The 13855-nt window shown below is 37.7% G+C and overlaps 1 protein-coding gene across 2 annotated transcripts in view; it reads left to right on the top strand.

Moving 5' to 3' along the window:
• LOC136852004 (ADP-ribose glycohydrolase OARD1-like) overlaps nucleotides 1–11633 on the top strand; it is a 79925-nt gene extending 68292 nt beyond the window's left edge. Inside the window, exons 4-5 of one of the 2 annotated variants that reach the window (XM_067126451.1) lie at nucleotides 7315–7419; nucleotides 10545–11633. In XM_067126451.1, the coding sequence (XP_066982552.1) occupies nucleotides 7315–7419; nucleotides 10545–10751 (312 nt within the window). In that variant the 3' untranslated portion in view covers nucleotides 10752–11633. The remainder of the gene's footprint in view (nucleotides 1–7314; nucleotides 7420–10544) is intronic. The other variant, XM_067126450.1, reaches the window with a different exon arrangement.
• The last annotated feature ends 2222 nt before the right edge of the window (nucleotides 11634–13855 follow it).

Genomic DNA, 13855 nt, shown 5'->3' with positions numbered 1-13855 from the left:
TAAAAATGTGAACAAATTCTGGCAATCACATGCAAGAAAAAAGATGCGAGACCAACCTCATCAAAAGATTTTATAAAGTTGGGGAGATACTTCGGCCTTGGATCTGGAAGGAATCTGGTGACACAGGTCACCTTGACACCTCCATCTGTATGAGTGACAATACACACAGATGCTGCATTGACAGGTTGGGAGGACATTGGAAGGATCATCAAGTGAGGTCGTCAGCTACTCTAAGGAATTCTTATATCAATTTCCTGGAGCTGATGGTTGTCTTTTGTCTCTTAAAACCCTCAGACCTCCAGAAGAGAGAGACAACATAACTACAATAACCTACATCAAGAGGTCTGGATCACATTCACCTCCTCTCAGTATCATTATGCAAGCCATCCTTTGGATGGCGCAAGCAAGGAAGTGGCACGTGTCTGCAGTTCACCTCAACGGGGGTCTCATTGTAATAGCAGACTCTCTATCAAGGATAACGACAGCCTAAACAGAGTAGATGTTGGACAACCACTCTTTTCAAACAATAGCCAGCATGCTTCCACAACCGGAAGTGGACCTGTTCGCCACATACTAGAATCACAAACTCCTAATTCATGCGTCTCCGAACCTGGACAGTCAAGCAACAGCAAGAGATGCCTTCCTAAAGACTGGAACAGGGGGAGGACGATATCTTTCTCCTCCATTGTCCCGGATTTCGAAGGTTTTCACCAAACTTCTAACCTTCAAAGGAACAGTTTACATAATAGCCTCAAATTGGCCAAACAGGCATTGGTTCCTATTACTTCAACAATAGACAAAAAGATCAATTCCACTATCGTCCGCTGTTCTATCCCAGACAGTAGGAGGGAGAGTTGTTTCTGCATCTTCCTTTCTGAGCCGAGACCTTCAAATGTGGATCCCAGTAATGTTAACAATTACATACCAATGTCTTTAACAAGTTGCTTATGCAATTTACTAGAGAAAATTGTAAATGCTTGACTAACATGGCACATTCAAGAAAATAACATTTTGACTTCCACTCATTTTGGGTCACAATGTAACAGACCTACATTAGGTTCTCTATCTAACTTAGAAGACCATACACAAAGAGGATTCGAACAATAACAGATTACTGTAGCTGTCCTTTTTGACACTGAAAAAGCATATGATACTACGTGGAGATATGCAATATTAAAAAGTTACATAAAAACAGCATCCGTGGACATTTACCCAGGTTTATCCAAAACTTTCTGACAAATCGCACTTTTCAGGTGAGAATTGATGATGCATTGTCAAGTACATTTTCACTTGAAAATGGTGTTCCACAAGGAAGCTTCCATAGTGGCACACTGTTTACTTTAGCAATAAATGATATCAGTAAAAATCTACCTATTGGAATTAAAAGTAACTTGTATATGGATGATTTTGCCATATATTATTCAGCATCTCGAATAAAACATGCAGAACGAATCATCAATAAAAGCATAATAAAAATAGATGAATGGGCCTCATCTGTAGGCTTTAAATTTTCCATAGATAAAACTCAAGCAATTATGTTGTATAAAAATAAAAATTGGAAAAGTTTAAGAAATAGATTTAAAAATCAGAAACTATGGCGTACTAATTAGCCAAACAGCAAAATTTTTGGGATTAGTATTGATACTCACTTGAACTGGAAAGCCCACATAACATACATGAAATCAAAATGTAAAAGAGCATTAAATCTAATTAAAAAACTATTGAACACTACTAGGGGAGCTGATAGACATACCTATACTGTACTGTATAAAGCAGCAGTGCTATCTATCATTGATTATGGAAGCCAGATATATGGCTCGGCATCAGACGCAACACTGAAAACGTTAGACCCAGTTCATAATGAAGGCCTTAGAATATGTTCAGGAGCCTTTGAAAGTGGTTGGTCTATCTTATGGAGCCCCTCTAGGGACCAAGAGAGTAACTCCTTTGAGGACTCACAGCAGCGACCAATAATAGGTTTTTCCTACGTCAAAACGTTTTTTCACATATCAGTACATAAAGGAATCCTATTTTTTTTCTTTGGAACTTACGTACATTCATGGTCGTTTGGTTTTTTCTGTCAGAATGCACAGTATGCTATGTAAAAAAAAAAAAGCCACTTTTGACCCTTTGAGATTCTGGTAATGTAATCATATTTCCAACTTGTGAGATTGCATCTTCCTTTGACAATTTTTAGCTAAATTCAATTTCATTTTGTCCTTATTGTTGCCATTTTATTCTTTTTTTAACATACTACGTTATTTACAGTATTCAGCTTTTAAAATACTACCATAACAAGCATTATGCTACAAAAAAAGAAATACACTTGCAACAGGTAATGAAAAAAACTATTGCTGTGTCCATAAGTGTTCCGAGTGTTATCCACTGCAGATGAGGTTTGTGACCCCCACAGATCTCAAAAGGTTAATTGCTGTGCATTGGAATACTTTAACCAAAGGAGAAAGTCTTTTCAGAACTTTCTTTCCATGCTTCATCATATTCATCTATGTTTAGATCAGAAGTTTTCAACCTGGGGGTCGCGAGATCGTTCTTGAGCGAGGGTATGTTTTAGCTTTTTTCAACTTCACCTCCGTTACATGAAGGAACACCTGATCATCAGGCCAAAACAGTCTGTAATTTAACCTATTTAACAGAAATAGTTAAAATGATATCTTTTTAATGCAAGTAGCAAATTTGTTACAGTGCAGTGCTATTTCTGTACTAGGACATTACATATGATTACGGTTATCATACATCCTGGTTTGGCTGGGACTTGTCCTGGATTTGAGGCCCTGTCTTGGGCATTCCGGTCAGTCAGGAAAATGTCTCAGAATGTTCAGGATAAGCAGTCAGTCACCCATCAATGTTCCAGTGTTTAGTAGGAATGTGTGTGTACGGCAAATTACCAGCGAAAAATCATGTTTGCAGATAGACTTTGAACCTGTCAGAGCAAATAGGCCTAACAGATTTGGAAGCAGAAATGAATAGCAAAAAAATAGTGTTTTCAGATAAACTTGTGACCCATCACGGGAAAAAATGCCTAACAGGTTTGGAAGGAGGAATAAATAATGAATAAATAGTGAATATAGATTCCTTTTGTACTGTCTTTGGTGGATGAAAATATGGTAACCTTACATATTATTGAATCAAAAGTTTTAAAGGGGGTCATCGGTCATGTTGAGTTGCTCATAAGGGGTCGTGGTATGAAAAAGGTTGAAAACCACTGGTCAGCTATTTGTAATTCTCATAACCTGACCCCAGCTTGAAATAGTATTATTATTATTATTATTATTATTATTATTATTATTATTATTATTATTATTATTATTATTACAGTGGACCCCCACCTATTCGCAGCTCTGGATTCACGGCTTCACCTATTCCCAGATTTCTCTGTGGAACATATATACACATTACTCGCAGAAAATTCGCCTGTTTGTGATATTTTTCGTAGAGAAGTATTCACAAATTACTGTATTATCATATCATTCTTGTGACTAAATTCACTTTTTATGATAAAACTAATAAAATATTCAGGTATAAGCATTTTTAGAGGGTTTTTTAGTGTTTTGAATTATTGAATTAGGCAGTTGTAAGAGTTTTTAGAAGGGTTTTAATTATTCGCGGATTTGAGCTATTTATGGGAGGTAGCGGTATGCATCCCCACGAATGCTGGGGGTCAACTGTATTATTGTTATTATTATTATTATTATTATTATTATTGTTGTTGTATTGAAAGTGGTGGCTGCATTAGCTGCATCAGTTTATATAGAGTTTTCTCAATTTTTCTAATACAGTAACTGTCTTTTCTTGGTTACTGTATTGTGCCAGTAACTCTCCGATACTTTTCATTTCTGGAGAGGGAAATAGTCGTAAATCAGGATAAAATTTATTTCTGACGTATACAAGTTGCGTCTGGTAAGTGAAATCTGGGGGTCATGTTCCGTAGAGTTGCTCAGGCTCGTAGAGTTGTTACTCCACTTAAGGTGTTTTAAGGAAGATTTTAGGCCAACGTTTCTCGCAGTGTCTGCTGAGCTTGTTCGTGGCAAATGTCAGGAGTAGACTGATGTTCATGCTGGGTCCTACTCTTTATATACAGGATTGTCAGCAGGGGGTCAACTGCATGCCGACTGCTGATTGGCTGAGGCGAGATGCATGCTGTTGATTGGCAGGCAAGAATTTTCCTCAAGCCAAAGTCTCAAGCTTGATGGTCATGCTACTGCAGTCTCTCCGAATGGCAGGGCTGGTGCGTGACGCCAGTGTGTGGTGCGTGATGTTGCGTGACGTCACTGCCTGGTGTTATCCGGCGATTATTTTCGTTGGTCGCGAGGTGGCTCGCTGGATCTTGCATTGCGGAGCCAGGAGTGTCGCTTGCTATGGTGTCTGTTGCAGTCCTTTAAGCATAGTAGGTCATCTAATGCTGGTGGGTAGGAAGTGAACTTCCTGGGTTGTATTTAATGAGGGCTTCACTTGCTGTATTAAGAGCTCCTCTAGTAACCATAGGCATCTCAAGTCTGGGTCCTTTCCAATTATCTCAGTGTTCTCGATAATGTAATTGTATTCTTGTGATGCTTGCATGATGGGAATCCCTCATATGGTTTTATAGCACATAACAGAAATCCTCTTAGCCAGTTTCATGGTGGTCATACCTATATATGAGCCAGGACATCCATGGACTGGGCATTTGAAATGGTATACCACGTTTGTCTGTCCAAGGGGATCTCTTATTGGTACAAGGTCCAGTTGGGAGTTGACGTCAATAGTGGATACATTCTGTGCAATTATTTTCTTTATGGCGTGTTCATCTTCCAGGTATTTAGGGTGCATTCTTGCTTTATAGTACAGTTTAATTCATTCTTGTGGTTGGGGCTGTGGCTATTCACGTTCGTTATACCAACAATCCAGTGCTGTACAGTATTGCCTTATTTACTTGCGTGTTCGAATACTCGTTATTCACGAGCATTTGGACACAGTCAAGTTCTTGGTGGGTGTCTTGCCAGGATGAACAGTGCATTAAGGCCCTCCTTACAAAGGCCTTGATGGTGGTATTTTTATACCTTGGAGGACACTCGCTGTCTCTGTTAAGGCAGAGGCCAAGGTTGGTCTGCTTCATGAACACGGAGGCCCTCAGGCCATCTTCGGTCTTGCAGACGAGAATGTTGAGAAAGGGAAGCTGTCCTCTACTGCTGAATTCCACTGTATAATTTAGCAAGCTGCATTCCTGAAAAGTGCAGTGAAGCATCTCTACTTCATTCTTATCATCGGCTTGCACGAATACGTCGTTGATGTAGCATGCATAAGTGCGTGGCCTTATTATATGGGAAATAACCCACTGTTATACTGCTTCCATTAAAAGTTAGCGAAGAGCACGCCTAAAGGCAAGCCCATTGTCACACCATCTTTTTGTCTATACATATGGGCCTTGTGGGTGGAGAAAGGGCCTTTTTCATGCATATCTCAAGGAACGCCCTTAGGGACCCTTCTGGGATATTCATCTGGGGCATAGAGGGGTTGGAGCCATTGTCTCCTTGGATGTGGAATCTATTTACCAGTGTTCCTGTAGTCGAAATCATTGGCCTAATCATTGAACATGTTGACAGGGAACCCTCTGTGCCTTAGCTGAATATCCCGGAAGGGTCCTTAAGAGGCCCTCCTTGAGATGTGCATGAAGAAGGCCCCTTTCTCCACCCACAAGGGCCATATGTATAGACGAAAAGATGGTGTGGCAATGGGCTCGCCTTAAGACGTGCTCTTCACTAATTTTTACATGTGAGCAGTAGAAGGGTGGGTTTTTTCCTGTTTACTAAGGCCACACATTTATGCACTCTACATCAATGACATATTTGTGCAGGCTGACAACGAGAATGAAGTAGATACTCTGCTGCACTTTTCAGGAATATAGCTCGCTAAATTATAAAGTGGAATTCAGCATTAGCGGACAGCTTCCCTTTCTTGACGTTCTCGTCCGCAAGTCATAAGAATACCACCATCAAGGCCTTCATAAGGAGGGCCTTAATGCACTGTTCATCCTGGCAGGACACCCACCAAGAACTCTACCATGTCTCCCAAATTCTTGTGAATAACGGATATTCGAACAAGCAAGTGCAGTAAATAAGGAAATACGTACAGCACTGGATCGGTGGTATGACGAACGTGAACAGCCGCAGCCCCATCCACAAAAAAGAATTAAACTGTACTATAAAGCAAAAATGCAACCTAAATACTAGGAGGACAAACATGCCATAAAGAAAATAATTGCAAGGAATGTATCCACTATTGACATCAACATTTACTACCAAAATAGGTGCACAAGAGACCTGATATTGAAGAACAACCTGGTCCCACTGATAAGAGATCCCCTTAGACAGACAGACGTGGTATACCATTTCAAATGCCCAGTCCATGGATGTCCTGGCTCATAAATAAGTATGACCACCATGAAACTGGCTAAGAGGATTTCCTGTCATACAAGCATCGCAAGAAATACGATTATCGAGAACACTGAGGTTGCTAGAGACACTCATAATACAACAAGTAAAGCCCTCCATTAAATACAACCCAGGAAGTTCTCTTCCTACCCACCAGCATTAGACGACTACTGTGCAAAGGCCTGCAACAGACACCATAGCAAGCGACACTCCTGGCTTTACAATGCAAGGTGCAGCAAGCCACCCGACGACCAATGAAAATAATCTGCGGATAGTACCAGGCAGTGACCTCACCGTTTAGTGAGACTACAGCAGCACGACCATCAAGCTTGAGAGTTTGGCTTGAGGAAAACTCTCGCCCTCCAGTCAACGCGTGTGTGCATTTTGCCTCAGCTGGTCAGCAGTCAGCATGCAGTTGACCCCCTGCTGACCATCCCATATATAAAGAGTGGGACCCAGCATGAACATCAATGTAAACATCAGAAATAAATTATATCCTGATTTCCGACTAATTCGCTCTCCAGAAATGACAAGTATTGGAGAGTTACTGGCACAATGCAGTAACCAAGAAAAGTCAATCATTAGAAAAATAGAGAAAACTCTATGCAAACTGAATGCAACTGATGCAGCCATCACTTTCAATACTACCTGTTTGAAAGATGGTCTACTACCCACATATTATTATTGTTATTATTATTATTATTTAGAAGATAAACCCCATTTACATGGAACAGCCTACAGGGGCCATCGACTAGAATGTGTTGTCAGTATTTTCATCTGTTTAGTTGCTTGCAGTTGCTTGCTAGTTTTTTTTTCAAGTTGGGTAATTGGGTGCTTATGCTTTTATTATCTCTGATTTTAATTCCTTTTTCCACTCCTTTTGCAGTCCAAATTTGGTGGTGTGCAAGAACTCCTTGATCAAGGCTGTAAATCAGGAGATGTAGCAGTTTTGAAACGGTCCCAAAGATTTGTTTATTATTTAGTAACAAAGGTAAGTCGTTAAATGTTTTAGTTGGGTGAAGGAACTGCTAAATTAAAGGTAGCTATACTGTATGAAAACCATTGCCTGAAGCTTGTTACTATAGTATTCAAAGGGATTGACAGAACGGATTCTTTGGGTGTAAGAACTCTCCCTCAAATTGGGTTTAAACATTACTTTCCCATTCCTTTTCCTCAATTGTAGTGTTCATTGTCGTCATGTGTTGCATATCTGTTTTTTGTCGTTGTTTGTGTCTTGTTGGCTCATGTGATCACAGGGCTCGTCCATTTCCTTGTGTATTGAAGTATATCAAACTTTGTTTTAATAATCGGGATCCTATATGGAATGGCTCCTCGGTATGCGAATTTAGTTTGTTCCAGCTCCAATGTACTATATTGAAATGTTCGTTTATCAATCCGAATGTACCCATAAGGAATAATGGGAATTTGATTAATTCATCCCACACTCAAGAGTTTCCCCCATATCCACCCTTATTACCCACTTTAATACAGGTATTTTTAGTGCAAGCACAATACATAGTGTAATGATAAGTATGTTCAGCAAAATAGATCAAAGAATAAAGCATCTCACAATAAAATTCAACATAAAAAATGAACAAAATCATACGTCACCCTGGTGATGCACAGCTGACTTGAGATAGAGGGAGGGAGCATTTATACTGTTGAGGAGAGAAGGGGAAGAGACAGTCAAAACATTACTGTATCATGTAAAAGGAATGATAATTCACGGAAAAAAATAGAAGGTGATTTCACAATAAATTTTACAAATCGAAAGAGTCTTACCTTTAGTGAGTGTTCAGGACTGCGCTGAGTGAGACGGTAGAGAGGATGGTGTTGGGTTATTAGGTGGGAGAGTGGGTCCGTTTCCCAATGACTTCCCGGCTGTATCCCAGCTGTACCACTGGGAATGGGCTACGTTCCGCCCGTTTGCTTTCACTCACACTCTGTTCGCCAGAACCACTTCTTTTTGTTACGGTAAAACACGTATCGAGTGACTCTTTCTTCACATGATTTTTTAGCACTCTGTAAAAGTAGCACATCTCCACTTTGACATTTTAGAAAAGAGGACCACCGTCCCAGTTGTTTTAGCACCTTCCCACTTCCTCCTCCTGCCCTACATCCACTTGGCCCTCCCCCTATCTCCCAGACCTGATGGGATCCCGTATCTCCTCCCATAATCCCAGCCGGCTGCGCGCCAGCGTCCACCGAACAGCTCGTAAATTGAATTTTTAGCTGATGCATGGAAACAAAATTTTCTGAAAATTTTACTTTGTGTAACAAAAATACAAATAATGAAACACGAATAATTTGAGGAACTACTATATATATATACACATTATATACATATATATTTTATATATATATATATATATATATATATATATATATATTATATATATATATATATATATATATATATATATATATATATATATATATATATATATATATATATATATATATATATATATATATATATATATATATATATATATATATATATATATATATATATATACACACACACACATTAGCGCAAAGGTGGACCATGGAAACGTATTCATCTCAACATAATTCTTTATTTCCAACGTTTCGTAATAAAAAGCTTTATTACATCATCAGGGAATCTGTTAAATAATGAATAAAATTACTTTAAAAATTGCTCTTAAAATCAGTAAAATCCATAAAATACTTCACAGTTAAAATACAAGATAAAAAAACCGAAAAAACAAAAAAAGACATAAAAGCAAAATCAAAGACCGCTAACCAACCTTATACCAAGAAGGCAGAAGCCAGAATGCATAAAAAAGTTAACTCAGGTACAGCTGAGTGGAGGAGGTCAGGTATTTAACTGGGGAACTAGTTTTTAATAAATAATGATTCCAGGATAGGCAGTTCTCATGCATTAGTTGTTTGGCCTATGATACAGAAATCGTTTCTATCAATATATGTTTTACAAATTTTCGAATGGTTTTTCTTATGCTTGAATGCTCTGGAATCATTATTTATTGAGAGCCTACAGCCAGTCTTGGTATAAGGTTGAGCATTTTCAAGCATAAATGTATTTTATGGATTTTATTTTACATTTTTAGTTGATAACAAGTTCATCATCTCATGGGCTTGAACCATGGAAGACAAGAACTCAGGACTACAGTGATATATATATATACATATATATACAATTTTAACTATATATATATATATATATATATATATATATATATATATATATATATATATATATATATATATATATATATATATATATATATATTATATCAGTATGAATGTGGTTAAAGTGAATCACTTAGGATATTAAAGGATGTTTATAACAAATTTTTGCAATATTTGTTGTAAAATATTCAGGTAATTTTCTGAGATGGAAGATTCAGTAACAAATTTTTTATTTTTTTTACTTTTACATGCTTTTTCTAATATTTCTTTGCAATTTTCTTTGTAAAATTACATTTACAACAACCGACATACTATCGTAAAAGACAAAAACAAAAACAACAGCAACCCTTCATTATATTTACAAGCAAATTTACACAAAGACTCATGTGAGAGAGAGAGAAGCAGTACCTTCACCCTTGAAGTCACAAGCATTACTGATACTGGCCTAACTCTCACGTCTGTATAAAAGTTGCCGTTAGTGAATTTATAGCATATAGAAGTATTGGCACCTTTGTTTCAAGTCATTATTACCACAACAGTGGTGTGTAATTCTGCTTCACACTCAAGCTCAATCTGTCCACCTCCCCAAACCTGTTTTACTTCACACTGAAGCTCAATCCGTCCACCAAGGGTTAAGCAACATTTGTAGCTTCATGATTTTTATATATATACATTCAGTTTTTTTGGCAAGGTTGATTAGGCAATCACCCTTTGTCTTCCATGGAGAACAGCATTTTAATTTTGAAGTGTGTCTTTGTGCCAAAGTGAGAACCTTAAGTAAGGCAGTGGTTTTTTCTGAGAAACATGAAATCTTGTGGTTGAAAGTTTTTCATCTTTTCATATACTGTATCATATTTTGAATGTTCTTTTTATGCTAATAGTAATGGGAATCCTAAAATATGAGATTGTAGACTTAAATATTTTTTTTATATATTATTATAGGAACGTTACTGGCACAAACCTACCTACCTGAGTATGAGGTCCTCCCTGCAGGCAATGAAGCTCCACGCCCTACAGCATAATGTTTCAGCAATCGCAATGCCTCGTATCGGTTGTGGTCTCGACGGTTTAGTTTGGGACCGAGTCCGAGAAATCCTCACTGATGTCTTTAAAGATACGGATATCAAATTGAGTGTCTATTATATCTGATCTATACATATTTATTAGGTGTGTAAAGATAATTTTGAGAGAAAAGGAATGAAATGACAGGTGAATTTATATCAGAAGAGTGCATATGCAAAGTGTGTATGCTAGTAGTATGCTTATTTTGAAGTTGTGCATATCCTTGTGTGATCATTGTAAGGCCCAATGGTATTGTCACTCCAGATAATGCTAAAGGAACTACAAATAATGAGAATTTTGAGTTTTAAGTCTTGAAGAATATTCATTGCAAGAGTTGATCTGGGGAAACAGAAGCTTTAATTGTCCTACAGCAGTAGTGATGGTTGCCACGATAACCATTACTGGTATATAAAGTAAGGTGTTTGTGACAACAACTTTTGGTATAGGCAGCTATGCAGGATTTTATTGGGCATTATGACCATTGGAAAAAATTGTTGAGTCATTCCAGTGGTGTAGTCGTTGGCACTTGAGGAGAAGTGCTTTCCTTGTAGGGAAGGCCCTTGGTATAAGTGGCATTAGTGACACCAGAATAATAATTATGTAAATATGTATTGTAAGAGAACCAAGAAAGTATTTACAGAGAGCTTGGTGTACTGGTTAGCAGTGTTTGATAGATTTTGCTGACTTTATGAACATGGGGAGATTTTAGGAATCTTTTTGTAATTATTATTTTTCACTTTTTTTTTTTTTTTTTGCAGTTTTTAAATTCATTACTGCGCTGTCTCCTGAAAGATTCTTGAAAGGCTGTGTTTTGCTCTAGGGTCTGTAAGGAACTGCCAGGGTTTGTTTATACTCGGAGTCCAGTGATGAGGACTTACTTTTGGTATAGGGCCCTGATCATTCTGTATGTCAGTTTCAGTAACATTTTTATTCATAGGATATATTCATAATTTTGTGGATAATAATAATAATAATAATAATTAATAATAATTAATAATAATAATAATAATAATAATAATGATGATGATGATGATGATGATGACGATGATAATGATGATGATTATCATAAAATGGAAAGAAAAGACATTTTTACAGGCTATAGTCAGGTAATTTAAAGTATTTCAACAATGTGTAACTAGCAAACTACTGTAATATACTTTCTTATTGTTATTCCCAGCTTTGGCCTACCCCTCCTTCCGTATGAAACCGTATTGCGTAGTTGGCAACTGCAGTGGTGGAGTTTAAAAATGGGAAAAGCTCGTGCTATGAAGATTTATTTGTATTGCTTGATTGATAACATTAATCGCACCCGCTGGAACACATCTAGAAACCTTGTGACGTGTATTTCTAATGCATTTGTTCATCTTCAGCAAATTATCGTGAAACTCAAGTTGTATTTTCCTTGGAAGAAACTGAAAAATATTTATCTCAATTGATGCTGGTTTGAGTAGCGTGAACTCTCGCCCTCCATTATTATTTGATCATGATCAGAAGTGATGGTTATTTTTGTAGAGACATCAACCGTCGTCTATTATGTTGACTTACTCTGTTGTCTTGTGAATTAGAGCAATAGCTTTGACAGTAATCCCATTGAAGAAGTGCCTTTAGAATCTTTCTCCTCCCAGCATTATTTTCCTGGAGGCCATTTTGTTGAATCTATCTTCTCCCAGTATTTCATAAAACCTATTTTATTATTGTTTTGAATAGGTGTATGTGTTGGTTTTGTCATGTTTTGAATAGGGCTGCTAGTCCATGTCATGTGGAGATTCCTTTCCATTTAGATGAACTGGTTTTCAGTTACTGCATATATGTTTCATGTAGTGTATGTAGAGTGGCTTTCTCTTGTGGATTTTGTTGATTTCCATGAAAGTGTGCTTGGTTTCTCATTCTCTGATTTGACTCCGGATAGACTGAATCTTGTCTGTTTATGGTTATTCTGAGAAAGATTTTCAAGGATTGTCCCTTATCACTTATATAAAACCCACAACAGATACTTGGGTCTTAGTTATTTTCTGTAACGTGCTGATCAGAATTTTTTTATTAATATTGGGTTTGGTAGCAGCTTTCGTGAATATCAAATTTTAAGAATACCTTGATGAGGAACAAATACTACGTATTACTTTGCAAGGACTTTTTTTTAGCGGATCTGGTTTTTGAAATAAAACTTTGATTCTGAGTCAGAAGCGGCAAGCAATATTGAGATTGCAGGCAAGGCTCTCCCCTTCCACCTTATGGGTATTCCCACCTTTCAAGTTTGTCTGGTGCTCTTCATCATGCTAAATTACACATAACTTATTTTCTCATCATTCTTCGTCGGCCATTTTTTCTGATTTTGCACGTGAAATGAAAAGTACTCATTCCAGAAGTAAAGGGAAGATTGTGAGGTTTTGGGACCTCACTGGTTTTGGATTTTGATCTGAGAGATCATTCATTCTTCATGCCTGGTTCTCCACTGTCCATCCAATGTTGGTCTATCATAACAGGTACCTTGAAGAAGATGTTGACAATGTGAGTGTTGATTGCATAGGCAATGGCAAGATGGTCAGATGTGAAGAGAAAGACAGGCTCTTGAAGCTGATTGTTATTCACAACAACGGCATAAGTTCACCCTTATTGCTCACAGGGGATATTCGCAGCTAAACCTGTTGGCAAAACCCCAAAGGAGAAAAAGGAATGACTCCACCCTTATTTTTCTAAGCATACAAAATCAAAGAAGAGGCATGATCAAGAGATAATGGAAGCAGTGACTGGCACCTAAAGCTTTACAAGTGTGGCTGACAGAAATTGAGTGGCCATAGTAGAAGTTGGTTAATCTTTTGACAGTTACAACAGACCCACATAGAGCAGTATCAGTCAGGACTAATATGAAGAAGCTGGAAGAGGGCCAGCAATCATCATAAGTATAATCATGAATCCCTACTATTTTGAACCAGTCACTCACAGTCATGAATGATCCATTTATTATAGATACAGTTGCAGCTCAGGGCAGGGATGCCCCGTTCACTTCAGTAACATCCAAAGACCAAGTCATTCACTCATCAGTCATCACATGGAGCTAGGGGAAGAATATTTGACAGCAAGACTGGTCCTAATGGATAGAACAAACAAGGACCTGGTCAAACTACTACAAAGTTAACTGCAGGCATTACTAAGGAATTGTTTTACCCAGATCATGAGAGACAAAACCAACT

Source organism: Macrobrachium rosenbergii, chromosome 24 (assembly GCF_040412425.1).
Source record: "Macrobrachium rosenbergii isolate ZJJX-2024 chromosome 24, ASM4041242v1, whole genome shotgun sequence".
Lineage (NCBI taxonomy): Eukaryota > Metazoa > Arthropoda > Malacostraca > Decapoda > Palaemonidae > Macrobrachium > Macrobrachium rosenbergii.
The sequence above is the reverse complement of the archived record's forward strand: the minus strand, read 5'-3'. Positions and strand labels throughout refer to the sequence as shown.